Genomic DNA, 20,856 nt, shown 5'->3' on the forward strand with positions numbered 1-20,856 from the left:
GAACTAAGGCTGAGGTTAGGGTCTTTGAGATTTGACCTGTACTTTGAAACTGATTGGTGTCGGGTCAGTTATAAATCAGTTATAGGTGAGTTCTGGGTAATTCCAGGCCAGAACCTGGGTAGCCGTAGAGCAGTACTATTATAGTTCTGAGTCCTGTATCTTGGTAGTGTGGGGCAGTACCTGGGTAGCCGTGTGGGGACTCTTTCAGGTTGATTGTGGTGATGGGGCTAAAGTCCCGGTCCCACAGTCGGACACAACCATCTCTGCCTCCGCTCACAAAGCCGTCTTCAGAGGCCTGTAGGCTGAAGATTCCGGCCTGGACCCAAACGGAGTTACAATTAAGTCTAATACAGTGTTAATTTTGACATATTCTAATTTAGCTTTAGTCTAAAGGCCTATTCATCCTCCACAAGACGCGAGAACTTTGTTCTCGCACCCAGAGCTGCGAGAACAAAATGACATCATTTTGTTCTCGCAGCTCCTGTTCGGCAGGTCTTGCTGACGTATCAGCAGAACTATTTCGGCAAGGCTGCGAGAACTCTGGCTGTGATTGGCTGTATTTTTAGTGGGCGGGGTTATTTTGGCGGAAGTGGGAAGCGAGAATCCTATGTTTACGTTCTAACACCGGTGCGGAAAACAGAGACAAGAAAACGGAGACAAGCTTACCTCCGTGTCACTCGGTAAAACCATGTTGTTTGACATCTGTGTAGCTCAGTACAGGTTTTGTCCATCCAAGAACCTTCACTGAACATGTTGGTGACGTTCCCCGGTGTTTGATGAAAGGGTCTAAGGTTTACAAGCTTGGTATTCCTCTGTCCACGAGCCTGAACCACTTTTTTCTTTATCACTCGCCTCTTTCACGCAGGTAGCGCCAGGCTCTTCTGTTTCCTCTTCGTCCTCGCCCAAAACATCCGTGTGTTTCTCCCCAGGACTTTTTTGCCATGTGCGTGTCCTTGTAATCCTTCAGCGAAGTATTTTACTGCCGTGAGCGGTGCCGCAAAACTAGCCATGTTGTCTCCATTTTCCGCACCGGTGTTAGGACGTAAACAATAGGCGTGTTTAGGATGAGCCAGGGGGACTCCGGCGGCTGCAGCCGCCTGCAGCCGCCGGAGTCCGCCTAGCTCATCTTAAACACACCTATTGGATTATCGCTTCCCGCTTCCGCCAAAATAACCCCGCCCACTAAAAATAAAGCCAATCACAGATAGATTTTAGTCATAGTTTTAATCTCATAAACAACTTTTAATTTAGCTTCAGCCTAATTCTAGTCAGCAAAAATTACTTTGACTGAAATTATGACAAAATTATTTAGTCGATGAAATTATCACTGAATTATCGACAAATCGCTGAAAACAAACATACGCATCTGATTTCACACAAAACTTCATAGGCTTTGTTGTAGGCTTTGTGATTTGATGTCACAGCATTATAAACAGCCTAGTGTAAAATAATTGTACAGCTAAGAATCCTTTTGTGGTAACTACGGTAACGGTCAAAATGCTGAATTATGGACTGGTTTATGTATAATGTTTCTGTAATGGCTGGACCAACAGAAACAGAAACTGTCCTAAGATACAGCATCTGTTCTCTCAGCACATATGAACTAAGGGCACATGACCGTCTCATAAAGGTGTCCTAAAGTGGAGAGAATATTCCTAATGATAAAGGACTTTCAGCTAAACGATGATTGCGTCTCTGTCATTGAGTTTTATCAGCCCCAGCTCTAACTTATATAATCACATGACAGAATAGCATGGTGTCAAAGCCATCTGTTACAGATTAACTGATCTACATGCACAAACAATTATAGATAGGCACATTGGGGATGGTGACTCTCACCATGTGGGTGTTGGGGAAGATTGATGATAGATGGGGACAGCGTGTCTCACCATGTGGGTGTTGGGGACGGTTGGGGACAACGTATCTCACCGTGTGGGCATTGGAGAAAGTCCGGAGTAGTGCCCTGTCTCTCCACACGAGGACGTCTCCACTCAGAGTTCCAGAAAATGTGAGGTCGTCTCTGAGACAAACCGACAACACCGTCTGCTCCGCCAGTTTCCCAAACACACCGGGTTTGAATGCAAGCAAAGTCCCACACAGAGTCCAGAACTGCAGAGAAAAACTGTCAGATGTCCTCCCTGTGAGTCAGAGTAAGTCAAATGCTCTCCTGTCTCACCTTGATGTGCTTGACTCCACAGGTGACCAGGTGGTTGGACTGACGAGGGTTCCAACTGACATCGAAAATCTGAGGAGAAACAAACATGAGACTAAACCAGAACTACATCTTAGCCTAAACTGGACTAAACTGGGACTAAATAAGGGCCAAACCAGCACTGACCCGGTCCGAGTGTCCCGTAGCAGAGGCCAGGGCTTGCCCTCGTCTCCAATCCCAGACGCAGATAGTGTTCTTTGAGTCCAGACCGACAGAGACCAGGCGCTGCAGCAAAGACAAAATTTACCATACCATACCATACCAACTTTATTTATAAAGCACTTTAAAATCTGTACAGTTGGCCAAAGTGCCGCACACAGAAACAGATACAAATATTTACAGTAAAAAAAAAAAAATGAGGTAAAAGTACAACAACAGCAGGCAACATCAATTTGCGTTAAACACCAGAGAAAAAAGGTGCGTTTTTAGGAGAGATTTAAAAACAGGAAGGGACTGGGCCTGTCTAATCTCTAATGGCAGCTGGTTCCACAGCCGCGGGCCGGCAACAGAGAAGGCCCGATCTCCCCGAAGTTTGCGCTTGGTTTTTGGGACAACCAGTTGCAGCTGATCCGCTGACCTGAGAGCACGAGAGGGGGCGTAAGGCTGAATCAGGTCAGACAGATAGGAGGGGGCGAGACCATTCACACTTTTAAAAGTAAAGAGAAGAATTTTGAAATCAACTCTAAATCTGACTGGGAGCCAATGGAGAGAAGCTAAAACCGGTGAGATATGGTCATATTTCCGTATCCCTGTTAAAAGCCGAGCTGCAGCGTTCTGAACGAGCTGCAGTCGAGAGAGCGCCCCCTGGCTCACACCAGCATAAAGGCCGTTACAGTAATCCAACCTGGTCGTTACAAAGGCATGTATTACAGTCTCAAAATGCTGCCTTGATAAAATGGACTTCAATTTCACCAATTTTATCAAGTGGAAAAAACTCTCTTTCAGAATTTGGAAAGACACCTCCAGTTTGTCATTTTTCCACTTTCGCTCGGCCCGCCTGCACTCTCGCCTGGCAGTGCGAGTAGATTAATTTAACCAAGGCTCGTGATTACGTCGCACAGTCTTGCTCTTCACTGGCGCTACTGTCTCCAGTACCCGTTGGCAAACCGAATTAAAGCCGGAGGATAGCGTCTCGACCTCAGTGCATGCAGACTGGTCAAAACAGCCTTCAAAAACGGCAGTGAACCGAGCGGCAGTGGAGGGGTTAATTACCCGGCAAAGGCGCACAGGAGCGCAGCACGATTCGGCTGTTACGCACGGCATATTAAGGTTAAAAATGACAGGCATATGATCAGAAAACACGGCATCAAGGATTTTAAGGTAATCAACAGACAAACCGTGAGCTAGCACTAGATCAAGCGTGTGCCCGCGCTCCTGTGTAGGACCAGAAACACACTGCACAAGATTAAAAGAGTCAATAAGGTTCAAGAAGTCTCTGGCTAGCGTTTTTTTCGGACAACAACCATGGATGTTAAAGTCCCCAACAATTACAATCTTGTCATGTTTCGGCATGATGCAAGCTAGGAACTTGGCAAAGTCAGTAATAAATTCCTTGTTGTATTTAGGAGGTCTATATACAACAGCAATCAAAACAGAGACGGGACGACATATTTCAAAGGTAGACAGTTCGAAACTACGATAACTGGCAGACATCGTTAGCTGCTTGCACTTAAACATGTCGTTATAAACTGTCACAATTCCTCCTCCCCGACCAGTCAACCTCGGGGTGTTGAAATAAGAGCAGTTAGCAGGTAGCAGTTCTGAGAGTGCACTGGACTCACCGACATTCAGCCAGGTTTCTGTCACGCACATAAAATCCAATCGATGGGACGTGAAGATATCCTTGATTGATAAAAGTTTTATTTCCCAAAGAGCGCGCATTCACCACGGCTATTCTGGGAGCAGGGACTGAAGAGTTAGCCACGGTGGGACTAGCCGTCCGGAATACCCGGCTCAGAGACCCCAGGTTGCGATGTTCCACACCCCGCAGCCGGACGCGCGGGGATAGATGAAGACGAGGCAGGAATCCCTCTCCCGAGCCGATCAGAGGAACCAAGCAGGGAGCGATGGGATCGAGGACACGCCACGAAACAAATCGACGATGCACAGCAAGCCTTTTGCGGACTGACGGGGGGCAGCGTTGCAAGCTAGCCTTTAGCTTTACCAGCTGGCCGCTGCGCCTTCCCCGACGCGCACGGCGCCGTCTGCACGAAGGTGGAGCCGGCACCCGGAGCAGGTAAGCAGGGACTCCATGCAAGAGTGGGGGGCGCGAAGTATTTTGCCTATTCCACTCAAAGTTTGCAGTATTATAGGCAGTGTTGGGAACGTTACTTTTAAAAAGTAATTAGTTATAGTTACTCACTACTTGTTCCAAAAAGTAACTGAGTTAGTAACTGAATTACTCTATAATAAAAGTAACTCGTTACCAGGGAAAGTAACTATTTGTGTTGCTATATGTCAAAGAATTTTGTTTTTTTGTTGTTGCTGTTTTCACAAGTCAATTGAAATGGTTAGAACAGACAGGTGTTCAAAGATGTTCAAAGATGTTCATAGTAACTGAATGAACTGAATGGGGGGTGAGTGGGGGAGGCCCCTGTGACTGAGTGGTATTGTATTTGCGCCGCTGTTTTATTAATGTAGGAATATGGCCGTATTCAAAGAGAATGGGGAGGAACAAGAGTAACATGTGCCAACGATCAGGGCAGACTTTACGCACAAGCATGATGTCTCTCCGTGAAACAATCGACAGCAAGTATAAGTTTACATGCCCCAGAAGGTTAGTGGCCTTGCACTGTTCTATGGAGCGGAGAGCGGGGAGAGAGGAAGAAGAAAGGCGCTGAGAGAGAGAGGGAGAAAGACGTGTCTCCACCGCGTCCACTGCGTCTTTGGGTTAAAAATAAGTTCCAACACTACTGATCAATGATCACCAACTTGATTCTCCCCTGCGGCTGCACCGCGCTGTGGGGATGACAAGCCGCGGGTTGGGGACACAAGTAGTTTATGGAGCAGAGAGCGCGATGCAGTACTCTGCACGGACAGTCAGATGTGCGTGTTCTGCTCCGTCAGACTCCGCCCACCCTCTCCACTGCTCTCCCCATGCTGACACCGCGGCGCTTCATTCAGCCCAATTGTAACGTGCCACTTTGTTTACCCAGTAACGATAACGGCGTTGTAACGACGAGGAGAGTAATGAATTAGATTACTCCGTTACTGAAAAAATAACGCCGTTACCTAACGCCGTTCTTTTAAACGGCGTTATTCCAAACACTGATTATAGGCCACAGGGCGCAGATCCAGAAGTGTCTGGCGGTCGTACACCAGAATGTTACATAAAGTAGAGATTACAGTTGACAGAAATAATAGTAGCACAAAAAATCCTGGCAGAGACAGACAGCGGGCCAAACACACTGGCGCCATCTTGTCCACAACCTTTGTGGGAAAACTTCCAGACTGCACCTCTTCCTTCCAGACTGCACCAGCCTGTATTATAGACTTGTTGTGAACCTGGTGGGCGGTACCTGTCGGTTGCATAAATATCGATTGGCACACATTAAGTGACACACCATCGTGAAGTGAAATGAAATTGATACATGATTGAATATTGAATATTGAATATTTTTTATAAATAAAAAACTGAAAAGTGACCCAATGACTAAATAGAGTCTACCTGTGTGTAATCTAATGTCAGTTCAAATACAGCTGCTCTGTGATGGTCTCAGAGGTCTGACTATTGGAGAGCAGACAGCATCATGAAGTCCAAGAACACACCAGACAGGTCCGGGATAAAGTTATTCAAAAGTATAAAGCTGGATTATGTTATAAAAAGATTTCCAAAGCTTTGAGCATCTCTCAAAACACAATTACAGTACAATTAAAATTCACCATCCAGGAATGGAAAGAGTATGACATCAATGCAAACCTACCATACCCGGCTGTCCTCCTAAACTTACTGACCAAACAAGGACAGCACTGACCAGAACTGTTACCAAGAAGCCTATGATGACCCTGGATGAACTGCAGAGAGCTACAGCTCAGGTGGGGGAAACTGTACACAGGACAACTATTAGTCGTACACAGCACAAATCTGGCCTCATGGCAGAGTGGCATTTTTGAAAGAAAAGCATTTGAAGTTGCGTTTTTCTTGCCAAAATGTGGCCTCCATGTGGTTTCTGGCAAACAGCAAATGGGACTTCTTATGGCTTTCTTTTAAAAATGGCTTGTTCTAGCCACTCTGCCATGTCCCCCGATGCTGTCTGCTCCCCAATAGTCTCTAAACAGACCTCTCAGACCACCACAGATCGGTTGTATTTGAACTGACATTATATTCCACACAGGTAGTCTCTATTTAGTCATTAGGTCAACAGGTGATCATTCAGAAATCTTCATTCAACTTCTGAAGGCAATTGTTTACACTAAAAGGAAAGTGGGGGGCCGGTACTTATGTACATCACACTTTTTAGTTTTTTATTTATAAAAAATAAATTCAAAATCATTTATAAATTCCATTTCACTTCACGATTGTGTGTCACTTAGTGTGTGTCTTTCACATAAAATTTAACTTAAATATATTTATGTTTATGGTCCATAGAGTGGCAAAATGTCAAAAAGTTAAGGGGGGGTGATACTTATGTAACCACTGTATGTTTCAACTCTCTGGGAAGGTAGAATGGTCTGAGTGTGATGCACAAACTACTCAACGTCAGGATTGCAGATGGTTCCTCTGACTGTATATTTCTGTATACATATATTGCTGGACCGAGATGTCTGAGGTATTTTCTGGGATCTGCTCGAGCCACTCCTCCAGTTTGGGGGTCACTGCCCCGAGTGCCCCAACAACCTCGGGCACCACTGATGCCTTCACCCTCCAGGTTTTCTCCAGCTCTTCTCTGAGCCCCTGGTATTTCTCTAGTTCCTCTTGTTCCTTTTTCCTGATGTTGGAATCACTTGGTATTGCTACATGTCAATCACAATGACATTCTTCTGCTCTTTGTCCACCACCACAATGTCCGATTGCTTCATTACCATTCTGTCTGTCTGTATCTAAGTCCCAGAGGATCTTGGCTCGGCCATTCTCCACCACAATTGGAGGTGTTTCCAACTTTGACCTTGGGGTTTCCAGCCCATACTCTGCACAGATGTTCCTGTACACTATGCCAGCCACTTGGTTATGGCGCCCCTTACAGTCGTGCTCAAAAGTTTACGTACAAATGTTTTATTTTTTGACTATTTTTCAAAGAATATGAAACACAGTTTTTTCACACAGTTAGTGATTGTGTGGCGCCATTTATGGTGAAACAACTGAGTTTGCTATTTTTAAATCATAATGAAAAAAGATGTACCAAAATGACCTTGATCAGAAGTGTACCCTGTTTTTTTAATACTGTGTATTTCCCCCTCTAACGTCAATGACATTTTGGAGTCTTTTGTGGTAGTTGTGGATGAGGTTCTTTATTTTTTCTGATGGTGAAGTGGCCCATTCTTCCTGGCAAAAAGCCTCCTGTTCTTGTAAATTCCTGGGCAGTGGTTCAATGATATTTAGATCAGGAGATTGAGATGGCCACTAACGGGACCTTCACTTTATGCTGCTGGAGCCACTGACATCAGCAAACCACCTCCATATTTCACAGTATGGTGCACTTTTCATCACAGGCCATCATAGGCCTTGTTGACAACAAAAAAGTGCACCACCTTTTGGAAAGTGTCGATTAGGGGATGACACTGACTCCAGCCGCTCTGGGTAGTACCTGTCCGTCGGCGCTGAAGCTCAGCCCGGACACACCATGGCTGTGCTGCTCCTGGAGGAGGGACACAGTGGCAGCGGAGTAAGAATCCCACACACAGATCCGCGGCTCTGCACCGACCTGCCCTGACGCCACCAGGGAGCGGTCGGGGTGAAGTGCCAGGCTGCGCAGACAAATGGGTACAGTGAGAAGTCAGAGGGGGTCCGTTAAGGATTGGAGGAGGTCTGAAGTCTGTTTTTGAGGTGTTTTAGTCATGTTATGTGTTCGTACATGTAGTTTTTGTCTGAATATTGTGAGATTTATTTATCTATTTTTGTCTTGTTTTTATTTTTGTAAAATGAAGCATTCAGTAACTTCAATAATGGTTAACCTTTAAAAAAATGTGCTTCTCAATAAAAAATATTTGAATCAAGAGGTCAGAGTGGGACGAGGAGAGGGAGCGGTCTGGGTGAAGCGCCAGGCTGTGGAGATAGATGGGCCAATGGGGACGAAGGGGGGCTAAAGGGAAGTCAGAGAGGGAGCAGAAGGGGAGGAACATTGTGCTTGGGATGGGGCTCACCTGATGATATCATCACTGTGCCCATGGTAGAAGCGCTGCGTATGCTCTCGTGGGTTGTAGACCACGCCCACAGCGGCGGTGAAGTAAACAAGCTCTTTAGCTGCGGTGTAGAACAGATTGTTCCGACACTGACTTCCGCGGTACCCGTACACCCACTCAAGGCGCAGGCGCCCTCTGGGGGCCGTCTTATCACACATTCTCACACTGCACTAACCCTAACTGAGTGGCCGAAAGGCTTCTGTGTTATATCTTACAGACTGAGAAGCTGAACAATCCTAGAGTCGGGCCTGACAGAGAGCTCAGCTGAAAGGTTTCTGTGTTAGGTCTCAAACACTGAGCGGGTGAAAGGTTTCTGTACAAACTGAAAAATAGACTAGCTTCACAACAAAAAACTTTTTTTTTTTTCCTACAAAAACCTTTGCAGGAAATGATTTGGTTACAAACACTGTAGAATCAAATCTACATTTTAAAAAAGCTATCTGGACATCTTCAAATATTCTTGGACTGATCAGAGTGAGGATCAAACTCTCCTCTATCAGTTCTTTGGTTTTAAAGCTTTTATAAAATGTAAAAAAAAGCTTTGAACTTTTTTGCTTTAAAATAATGATTAATCTGGTCCTTTTGTGTTGTTTGAAATGCTCCAAACACAAAGAAACAGGTTTGGTTTGTATACAACGCTCTTGAGGTAAATGCGCCGCCTCTGGTCAAATATCTGGGTCACGTGTCGCTTCTAATAAACCTCACACGAATCACGGCAGCGGCGTGACGGTCACAGTCACACAGGAAAATCCGTCCGAATCCAAATATTGAATATCTCCTTGTGCCGCAGGTTTTGTTCAAAGAAAAAACAGAATTGTGCTAAATGTAAATCCTGAAATCCTCCATGTGCAGCGGGAGATTATCCCTGGCCACTGCGTGCTCACAGCCCGGCACAGAGGCGCACACTCCCGCTGTGGTATGGACCCACTCCTGCTGCAGCTCCAGGTCAACACAGAGGCACAGTGGGCGGGGAGAGCTGCTCCCAACCCCCGATCCAAGTCCCGGTCCCAGATCCAGGGTCAGGGTGCAGAGATGCAGACACGAGGGGGTTAATGGGATTTATGGGATCAGCGACAACTACTTCCAGTCAATGCTTCACAATAAACACACTTCCGGCTACCGCTACAATGCATATATATATATATATATATATATATATATTAGAGGTGGGCATAGATTAATTTTTTTAATCTAGATTAATTCTGAAATGAATCTAGATTAATCTAGATTAAAATGGCTCGCTTGAATTCTGCCGAAACCATTCAGAATATGAGTGCTACCCAAATAATGACTAAAAGTAAGTCTTTGAGAACCAGTTTCTCAAGTCAGGTGGTGCGTTAGACCAGGACTTTTATCGATACTCCTTATCGATCCGGTACTTTAATGGTACTCTTATCGGTGCTTTAAAAGAAAAAAGAAAAACGTTAGATAGAGGCTACTGTATATAGGCAATGTAGCCTAGGCCAATATTTTTTTTTTTTTTTTGCGACTTAAATTTTATTTAACTTTCTTTCTTTTACATTATTTTTCTTTTCAGAATGGGTTTCCAAAAAACAAAAGGAGGGGGGGGGAGAAAAGAGTAACACAAATACCATGCACACATACACACCCACACACATTCACAGGCGCGCATCCATAGCCATACCAACATAAAATAATTCCAAAAGTAGTAAATAATCAGAACTAACAATGACAGAAAAATAAAAAATAAAAACAATAATAAATCCATCAAGACAAAAAAAGTAGTCAAGAAATAAATCCATTAATATACATAATAGATAATATAGATAAAGGTTGACAAAAAAAGAGATCATATAAATAAATAAATTAATAATAACCAAAAAAGAATTTAAAAAGCAAACAAAAAACAAACAAAAAACAATATAACAATTACAAATATTTGTAAAAACAAAAGCAAAGAACAAATGTTTTTTCTCAATTATTCCCAGGGGAGGAGTCCAGATACAAATAGGCATTGTTTATCCACAACGTGACAAACAAGAATAGACTAAAAAAAAAATATATATATATATATACATATACACACATATATATATATATATATATATATATATATATATATATATATATATATATATATGTATATATATATATATATACACACATGTAATTGAATTTTGAAAAACAGCGACGAGATCGGCAAAAAGGAACTAAAAAATTAAAAAATAAACAAATACTAAGAAAAAAAAAAAAAAAATTCGGAACACGCACAGTGCAAAAAATAGGGCAAAAGATGCTACAAAAAAGAGTGATCAGAACGCAAGGGGATTAAGAAAATTAAAAAAATTAAAAGAAGAAAAAAAATTAAATATGTTAGGTTAAGATCAATTATGCAGCTTTAAACGAGATCTTACAGTGGCCTGGCTCAAAAAGCTTCCAGACCTGGGCAAAGCTGGACCGGAGAGGATGCCAAAATAGTTTATTCAAGAGACAAACTGTTAATTCCTGTAGTAGTTTAGTTCATTACTGAACGTAGAGTGCAGCTGTAATCTAGTATTTATCTATCAGTTCTTTTCATTTATTTATCTGTCATGGTTCAGTAGTATCACTAAGTCTACTGCCAGCATCGAATATCTGACTAGTCCACGTCAAGTGCCACATTCGGATATTAAACAGCACTCCGCTACTGCTGATGTCCAATGTACACATAATATTTTCTCCATTTGTCCTCATATTCATTCCATTTATCATTTATCCTGTAGAAAAGTTGTTCATATGTAGCCACACGTCCTAATTCGCAAAACCAATCTCTCTTTCTGGGATTTTTCCAATCCCTTAACAAAACCTGTCTACCTATCATTAATGCCGTCTGGATGAATTGTGCGTTTTGGCAGGACTGTACAACGGCCGGATCTCCAAGCACGTAGAGCCTAGGAGAAAACTCAAAGATATCTCCTGTAATTTCCTCAATACAGCCGTGAATTTTATTCCAATAATCCTGAATTTTGGAGCATTGCCACAATGCATGGAGCAGTGTGCCATCTAAGCTTTGGCATTTCCAACAGTTGGGAGTATTTTTAAGGCCAAGCTTATGTAACCGCATTGGTGTCCAGTAATATCGATTCATAATTTTAAATTGTATCAACCTAACCCTCATGTCTCTAGACAGTTTTTTAAAATTTTGACAGATATTTTTCCAGTTCAACTCTGAGAATGTAATCTTTAGGTCCTTCTCCCAAATACTCTTTAAGATGAATGGGAGATTACAATTTTGTGGCTTAACACAAAATTCAATGAGTGTCTCAGTTGTAGGTATTGCCAAAAGCAGTTTGAGGCAGGTGAAACTCCTGCTGTAAGTCTTCAAAAGACTTCAATATGTCGTTTTCAAATAGGTCACCAAAAGTTTTAATTCCACTATTTAACCAGATTTTCCATATAAATGGAGCTTTATTATTACGGAGAGCTGGGTTTTGCCATATGCTTGCTTCTGGGTTTAGGAAAGCATCAATTTTAAACATTTTGGCTATGTTTTTCCATATATCTTGTAAGTGGGTAAAGACTGGGTGGGACTTCAGCTTAGGGGTCAAGCGAGTGGTCATACATGTTAAGGGTTTGAGAGGCATACTTGCTTCACTTTCAATTTCTAACCATGGAGGTGCTCTCTCTGGTGGTAAAGACCAGTGTGCTAAATGTTTAAGATTAAATGCATAATAGTAATATAAAAGTTTTGGAAGGCCCATACCTCCTTGATCTACTGGGACTTGTAGTTTATCCATTCTTAGTCGCGGACGTTTATTTCCCCAAAATAATTTTTTACACAATCCATCAAACATTTTAAAGTATTTCATTGGAGTGTGTAGGGGGAGAGATTGGAAGAGGTAGTTAAATTTTGGTATACAGGTCATTTTTATAACGTTTACTTTTCCCCATAAAGATAAATTAAGTAGTGACCACCTGTCAGCATCCAAAGTATTTTTTTTTATGAGAGGGTCCAAGTTTTTCTCCATAATTTCCTCCAGTTTGGGTGGAAACAGGATTCCCAAGTATTGTATACCTTCCCTAGGCCATTGAAACTGTCCCATTTGGAATAATGTTTTAGGGCAGTATGAAGTGAGGGGCAAAGCCTCAGATTTATTCCAGTTGACTTTATACCCTGATATTTTTGAGAAGGCGTTGATAATATTCAGGAGAATCGGAATAGATGTTATTGGATCAGTGACAAAACATAAAATGTCATCAGCATATAAAATCAATTTATGCGATGTACTACCAATTTTTATTCCTGGGAATTGTGAGTTTTTACAAATAGCCTGTGCCAGGGGCTCCAATGCCAGATTGAACAAGGCTGGGGATAGACTTGATCCTTGTCGCGTTCCTCTGCCTAAACTAAAGAAGGATGATATAATTCCATGTGTCTGTACTGCTGCTACAGGATTTGTATATAAAATTTTTATCCACCTCATGAAGACTTGTCCAAACCCAAACCTATTCAGGACCCGAAACATGTACTGCCACTCAACGCGGTCAAAGGCTTTTTCCGCGTCGAGTGAGATAGCAGTTGTTGGAGAGTTTGATTCTCGTACAGCCCAAATAATATTTATTAGCCTTCTAATATTCTCTGATGAGTTGCGTTTACGAATAAACCCGACTTGGTCCTTATGTATAAGACTGCAAATCACTTTATCCAGTCTGACTGCCAGTAATTTAGAGAGAATCTTACAATCAGTTTGTATAAGGCTGATTGGACGGTAATTTTTGCATTCTGTGGGGGTTTTCCCTGGTTTGAGTATCAATGTAACAATAGCTTGATCCAAAGAGGGTGCTAGCTTCTCCTCATTAAACATTTCCATGTATAGTTCAAGTAAGAATGGCGATAGTTCAGCGGAGTAACATTTAAAGAATTCAGCTGTAAAGCCGTCCGGGCCTGGACTTTTCCCTAGTGGGAGTTCCTGAATTGCTTTTTGTATTTCCTTAAGGGTAATAGGAGAATCCAGAGCCTGTTTTTGTTTTTCATCCAGCTTGGGCAGATCCACATCTAGAAAGGCCTCAATTTCTTCATCAGTTGTGGTACATTCAGAGCTGTATAATTCCTTATAGTATTCTTTAAATCTCTGATTAATTTTTGCGGGCTCTGTTACTAAGCTCATTTCGTTAGTTTGTATTGCTGGAATAAGTTAATTGAATTGTTTTTGTTTGATGTAGTTACTTAATAACTTCCCTGCTTTTTCTCCAGATTCAAAGTAACTTTGTCTTGCCCTGTGTAGCATAAACTCAGTCTTATTTGTTAATATTTCATTATATTCCATTTTAAGTTGGGTTAATTTTTTTAGTCTACCAAGCGACATTGTTTTCTTTAACATGCCTTCTTCTTTTTGGATTGCTTTCTCCAAGTTTGCCATGTGAATGTTATTTTGTTTCTTTTTACGGGAGGCATACTGAATTATAAATCCTCTAAGATAGGCCTTCATGGCATCCCAGGCCATTCTTAAAGAGGGCGCTGTTGGGATGTTGGTTTCTTTATAAAAATTGTATTTCCTCCCTTAGTTTATCCTCAAAATCTTTATCTTGGAGAAGGGAGTTATTAAGTCTCCATCTGTTTGTCCTAGGGTTATTGTACTGTAAGAGCATTTCTAATGATACATTTGCATGGTCAGAAATAATAATATTACCAATGTCACATGAAGATATGGATGGTATCAGTGATTTTGAGATAAAAAGTAGATCAATTCTTGAATAAACATTATGCACACTAGAGAAAAAGGTGTAGTTCCGCTCTCTTGGGTATAAAAGTCTCCATATATCGGCGAGTGCTAGTGTAGAGCATACCTCTTTAACCACTTGGCTAGATTTAGTAATTCGACAATAAGTAGTTCCGCTTCGATCTGCTACATTATCTAAAGTAATATTAAAATCACCCCCAATGATAAGAGGAAAGTCTCCTACATCATTTATCATGTTTTCAGGTTTAATGAAGAAATCTGGATGGTCACCATTAGGTGCATATATATTTATTAACATTAATTCCTGCCCCTGAATTTCTGCTAGTGTAATCAGAATTCTCCCTTCTTCATCTGTAATTTTCTTAATGAGTCTAAATTGGAGGCGTTTATTTACTAATGTAACTACCCCTCGACTATTACTTGACCCTTCGCTAGAAAACGAGTGCCCCCCCAAAAAACAACATAGACGGAGCAACAAAACAAAGAGTCACATGCAGACACACACGCAAACCCACGCATACACACATCCACACACATCCACACACAGGCATACAAAATAGGGGGAATTTTTAGAAGTACCCGATCTATATTTACATCATGTGTCGCACTCCCAGATGCAGCACACATGACTTAATGTTCCCAAAGTCAATGTCCGTAACTCTAACGCCAAGTGGCTTGCCCAGTCTGTTTAAACACCACTTATGTGGACATAAACAGTCTACCAATAACTTTATGTAGCGTGTTTTTAGAACTGTTTTCGAACTGTGCATCACCGTAGATTTACTTGCTCGTTCCGTGGGCACAGGGCAACATGAGTCTCGACATCATAATAATCCATTTGACTACTTGTAGTTGTTGTAGGCAGGTTTACAGCCTCTCGATGAAGTCCATGGCTTTTAGCGGTTCAGAGAAGGTTTGCGGCGGATTACTTCCCTCGTAGATCGCCAGTAGGGCTGGGTACAACACGCTAAACCTTATTCCTCTCTCATGCAGAGCTTTCTTGCAGGGTCGAAAGGCGTCGCGTTTTTCCTGGGTCTCTCGGGAGTAGTCAGGAAAGATCATTATGTGTTTCCCTTCCCAAATGATCTGTTTCTTCTCTCGAGCGGTCCGCAGGATAGTTTGGCAATCCTGGTGTCGCAGGAAGGCGGCTATGATGGTCCTTGGTTTCTCGCTGGTGCCAGCTTTCCGCGCTCAGATCCTGTGCGCCCTTTCTATTTCGACGCCATGGGATGCCACGGCGGTGTTGCCCAGCGCCGTAGTGATGAACCGGTTCAGGAATCCAGCTGTATCATTTTGTTCAGATCCTTCGTCGAAGCCGACGAATCTCAAGTTATTGCGCCTGGATCGGTCTTCCATCAGGGCCAGTTTGTCTCGCAACGTGCGCCATTCTTCTTTAGAAACAGCAGGGTTTTCTTTCTGTTTCGCGAGGGTGTCTTCAATCCCGCTTACCCTCTCCTCAACTTCAGTGATTCTGTTCACGAGGCCGGAAAGTTTCTCTTCCACTGAGGACGTAGTTTTCTTAATTGTCTTCAAATCTTCCATGTCCACAGCCATTTTCTGCAGCATATCAAAGAGGTTTTTATTTGTGACGCTCTCCATTTCTTTTGGTGTTAGATCCGAGTCAGAGCAATCACTCTCCTGATGAGACATACCGGCCAGGTGTTTAGCTGTAGCTCGTGTGGTTCTCGTACTTCGTTGTTCTTTATCCTTTGATGTTTTCTTCGTTTTTTTGGGCATTTCTCAGTTCAAATCTTCTTTAATAGTTGCCTCATCGAAGAAATCCCGGTAAACAATCGCGTTTTAAGGATAAATGAAGGAGAGGCGTTTTTAGCCAGAGGTCTAAGCAGCCATCTTGGTCGTGGCGTCACGTGACTCTAGGCCAATATTTTTTATTAAACTTTTTTATTACACATTTACTCTGCATTTGGACCTAATGTACTCCCAATTTGTGCAAACACTTAATATATGGGAGGTAAAATACAAGTATAGACCAAAATGTAAAGTGTAATATTTTTGAAAATAATCTAGTAAGTAAACGATTAAGTGTCATAGTTTGTTAATCAGGCTGTTGGTAAGATTTGGCTGGAGCTATTGGGACTGAGCCTAAAGGAAAACTGCTGTAAAATAATGACCTGGAGCCACTTTCAGCTTGTGTCTAGTGGGTCAACACGGCCAGCACTGACACGTGTGCACGTTCACGCCACTGTGTGCGTCGTTTGCGGAAAATATCGACTCGAATTGGGTATTTGTGACAGTGCGAGGCTCTGTTCAATATGTAGGCGCTACGTTTCCCTTTTTACAGCGAGTCAGCGGCAGCAGCTCGGGGGTGTTGCAGCGTGTCGTTCCGTGCACACCTGTCTCACCGCGGGCACGGCTGCAGAAGGAGGCACGTAGCGGGGCAGGTCCGACACCGTGCTCTCGTGCGGGGCTTTATTTTAGCGCGGGTGATGCGACCCCGTTAGCCCGACTGTACTCACAGAAGAAGTAAATAAACTCACAGTGGATCAGACGTAGAACTTGCTGCTCTTCGCCTCTTTAGCCGATTCTCACTCGTCTGGTCATAGCGTCCATTTGGCAAAACTTAATCCATAACAAAAGTAGCTACAGCATCCGCGTGGCAGTTGTTTTGGTTTCAGAGGAATCACGTAACAGCGAGGCTGCGTGTGAGATGCATTCATGGACTGTAAGAAGTGTGGGAAACGCGAGTTTTTCACAAATGCGCGGAAAAACCATAGACTGTAGAAAAAAACGGACAAATAATTTGCAGTCTGATACACTTTGCTTGCGCCAGAGGCCTCAGGCCGGAATACTTTAAGCCCTGAATATAATATCACGGTGAAAGTCATCATAGCTTGCAGTATAGACCCAGCTCCCAACCCAGCTTTGAGAATAGATTAACGGCGATATTTTTTTTATCGCCCGATAAGAGTCTCGCGTTAACGCAGCACGTTAACGCCAATAACGGCCCACCACTAATATATATATATATATATATATATATATATATATATATATATATATATATATATATATATATATATATGTATATATATATATGAAAAAAAAACTAACTCTTCCTCACCCTCCGCGGGCGGTCTCTCTTTTTCCTCCTGCTCGGGTCCTCTACCAGAGGCCTGGGAGCTTGAGGGTTCTGCGCAGTATCTTTGCTGTTCCTAGAACTGCACTTTTCTGGACCGAGATGTCTGATGTGTTTCCTGGGATCTGCTGGAGCCACTCCTCCAGTTTGGGGGTCACTGCCCCGAGTGCCCCAACGACCACGGGCACCACTGATGCCTTCACCCTCCAGGTTTTCTCCAGCTCTTCTCTGAGCCCCTGGTATTTCTCTAGTTTCTCGTGTTCCTTTTTCCTGATGTTGAAGTCGCTTGGTATTGCTATGTCGACCACAATGGCTTTCCTCTGCTCTTTGTCCACCACCACAATGTCCGGTTGGTTCGCCATTACCATTTTGTCCGTCTGTATCTGGAAGTCCCACAGGATCTTGGCTCGGTCATTCTCGACCACCTTTGGAGGTGTTTCCCACTTTGACCTTGGGGTTTCCAGCCCATACTCTGCACAGATGTTCCTGTACACTATACCAGCCACTTGGTTATGGCGCTCCATGTAAGCTTTCCCTGCCAGCATCTTACACCCTGCAGTTATGTGCTGGATCGTCTCATTGGCCTCTTTGCACAGTCTACACCTGGGGTCTTGTCTGGTGTGGTAGATCTGGGCCTCTATTGCTCTGGTGCTCAAGGCCTGCTCCTGTGCAGCCATGATGAGTGCCTCTGTGCTGTCCTTTAGTCCGGCTCTGTCTAGCCATTGGTAGGATTTCTGTATATTCGCCACTTCAGTTATGTTTCGGTGGTACATGCCGTGTAGGGGCTTGTCCTCCCATGACGGGACATCCAGCACCTCATCTTCTGTTCCCCATTGTCTGAGACATTCACTGAGCACGTCATCTGTCGGAGCCTTGTCCTTGATGTACTTATGGATCTTGGATGTTTCATCCTGGATAGTGGCTCTCACACTCACTAGTCCTCGGCGTCCTTCCTTACGGCTAGCGTACAGTCTCAGGGTGCTGGATTTGGGGTGGAACCCTCCGTGCATGGTTAGGAGCTTTCGCGTCTTAACATCTGTGGTCTGTATCTCATCCTTTGGCCAGCTTATTATTCCTGCAGGGTATCTGATTACTGGTAGGGCGTAGCTGTTTATTGCCCGGGACTTGTTCTTGCCATTGAGCTGGCTTCTTAGGACCTGCCTTACTCGTTGGAGGTATTTGGCCGTAGCCGCTTTCCTTGTCACCTCTTCGAGGTTGCCATTTGCTTGTGGGATTCCGAGGTACTTGTAACTGTCCTCAATGTCTGCTATTGTTCCTTCTGGGAGTGAGACCCCTTCTGTGTGGACTACCTTCCCTCTCTTAGTCACCATCCGACCACACTTCTCTAGTCCGAATGACATCCCAATGTCTGCACTGTATATCCGGGTGGTATGGATCAGTGAGTCGATGTCTCGCTCATTCTTAGCATACAGCTTGATGTCATCCATGTAGAGGAGGTGACTGATGGTGGCCCCGTTCCTGAGTCGGTATCCATAGCCAGTCTTGTTGATTATTTGGCTGAGGGGGTTCAGACCTATGCAGAACAGCAGTGGGGACAGGGCGTCTCCTTGGAATATGCCACATTTGATGGAGACTTGTGCAAGTGGCTTGCCATTGGCTTCAAGGGTGGTTTTCCACAACCTCATCGAGTTTGCAATGAAGGCTCTTAGAGTCCTGTTGATGTTGTATAGCTCCAGGCATTCAATGATCCAAGTATGTGGCATTGAGTCGTAGGCTTTCTTGTAATCAATCCAGGCAGTGCTCAGGTTAGTGTGTCGGGTTCTGCAGTCTCGAGCGACTGTTCTGTCTACCAGGAGCTGGTGTTTGGCACCTCTGGTATCTTTACCGATTCCCTTCTGAGCTGTGCTCATGTATTGATCCATGTGCTTACTTATCTTAGCCGCTATGGTGCCGGACATGAGCTTCCACGTTGTGGAGAGGCAGGTTATTGGCCGATAGTTGGATGGGACTGTACCCTTTGAGGGATCCTTCAGGATCAGGATTGTGCGCCCTTCGGTTAACCATTCAGGGTGATTCCCATCCCTCAGCAGCTGGTTCATTTGCGCTGCCAAGCGCTCATGGAGAGCCGTGAGTTTCTTAAGCCAGTAGGCGTGTATCATGTCAGGGCCTGGTGCTGTCCAATTTTTCATACCTGAGGCTCTTTCTTGGACGTCTGCCACTGTGATGGCAGATATATATATATATATATATATATATATATATATATATATATATATATATATATATATATATAAGCTATGACAACCTCAAAGAGGTGATAAGGAAAGCAAATGCCCCAAATGAGTAAGGCAGGTCCTAAGAAGCCAGCTCAATGAAAAGAACAAAAAACATTCATCGGGCATTCATCGAAGCGACCCTAGCTTTTTGCCTGGTCGCCTGGTACGGGAGCTCTTCTGTTACAAACAAAAACGCCTTGAATCAGCTCGTCAAGTGGTCAAGTAAAGTCATTGGCCAGCCTCAGACCAGTTTGGACTTTCTGCATGATAGACAGTTAGAGAGGATGGCACAAAGCATCGCAAAAGACACAGAGCATCCTTTGCACTCAGAGTTTCGATTGCTTCCGTCTGGGCGTTGGTTTTTGATGCCAATGACCCACACAAACCGTTTTAAGAAAAGCTTTGTTCCCGCTGCCCTTTCCTTTATGAACAAGTCGGGATCAAATTGCCCCTGACACGGGTTTTTTATCTTTGTTACTGTCAAGTGGCTTAAATTTCAGTTGTTTTTGTACCAAAGGCACATCCTGTTAGTATGTGGAGCACTTACAAGTTTTATATTTTATATGTGTGATGTTTTATCTTTGTATAATGTGTTTTAATGTGTCGACTAGTTCTCAGAATTGCAAAACGAATTTACCCACGGGTACAAATAAATTAACCTAACCTAACCTAACCTCCTCAATGTCCTCCCCCTGGATGTTCAGCGGTGTGTGCCGTAGTGGCTTCCTCGTGAAGTCGATCACCATCTCCTTCGTCTTACTGATGTTCAAGCACAGGTGGTTGCGCTCACACCAGTCCACAAAGTCTATGATGACTGACCGGTACTCCAGGTCGTTCCCCTTAGACACACAGCCCACGATGGCGGAGTAGTCGGAGAACTTCTGGAGATGACAGCTGTCCGTGTTCTATGTGAAGTCTGATGTGTGTGTAGATGGTAAAGACAAAAACCGTGAGAGGACGGTGCTCTGAGGGGCCCCGTGTAGCATATTTTTCCAATATGCTACATTAAGTCTTAGTTGCTTCTCTTATTTATCTAGTTTTATTTAATTTGGTTTGAGACCATTGAGCACCTGGGGCAGGGGTCTGCAACCCACAACATCAAATGAGCCATTTCGGACCATTTCAAACCAAACAAATGTCTGAAAGAGCCGCATTAGTTTTAATGCACAACCGACCGAACAAACTGATTTATATTATTGTTGATAATTAAAAAAATACAGATTCAGATAGCCTCCCCGGTAAGGTCTACTCCAGGGTGCTGGAGAGGAGGATCCGGCCGATAGTTGAACC

The 20,856-nt window shown here is 43.5% G+C and overlaps 1 protein-coding gene across 1 annotated transcript in view; it reads right to left on the reverse strand.

Annotated features, from left to right (window-relative positions):
* The window catches only part of LOC306961007 (echinoderm microtubule-associated protein-like 6), a 77,466-nt gene extending 68,605 nt beyond the window's left edge, over positions 1 to 8,861 (reverse strand). The window contains exons 1-6 of the mRNA XM_079553616.1: positions 8,513 to 8,861; positions 7,957 to 8,116; positions 2,339 to 2,437; positions 2,177 to 2,245; positions 1,930 to 2,109; positions 181 to 316 (exon numbers count right to left, since the gene is read on the reverse strand). Of these exons, the coding sequence (XP_079409742.1) occupies positions 181 to 316; positions 1,930 to 2,109; positions 2,177 to 2,245; positions 2,339 to 2,437; positions 7,957 to 8,116; positions 8,513 to 8,709 (841 nt within the window). The 5' untranslated portion in view covers positions 8,710 to 8,861. The remainder of the gene's footprint in view (positions 1 to 180; positions 317 to 1,929; positions 2,110 to 2,176; positions 2,246 to 2,338; positions 2,438 to 7,956; positions 8,117 to 8,512) is intronic.
* Positions 8,862 to 20,856: the final 11,995 nt, after the last annotated feature.

This window comes from Gobius niger, assembly GCF_951799975.1.
Source record: "Gobius niger genome assembly, chromosome: 3".
Taxonomy (NCBI): domain Eukaryota; kingdom Metazoa; phylum Chordata; class Actinopteri; order Gobiiformes; family Gobiidae; genus Gobius; species Gobius niger.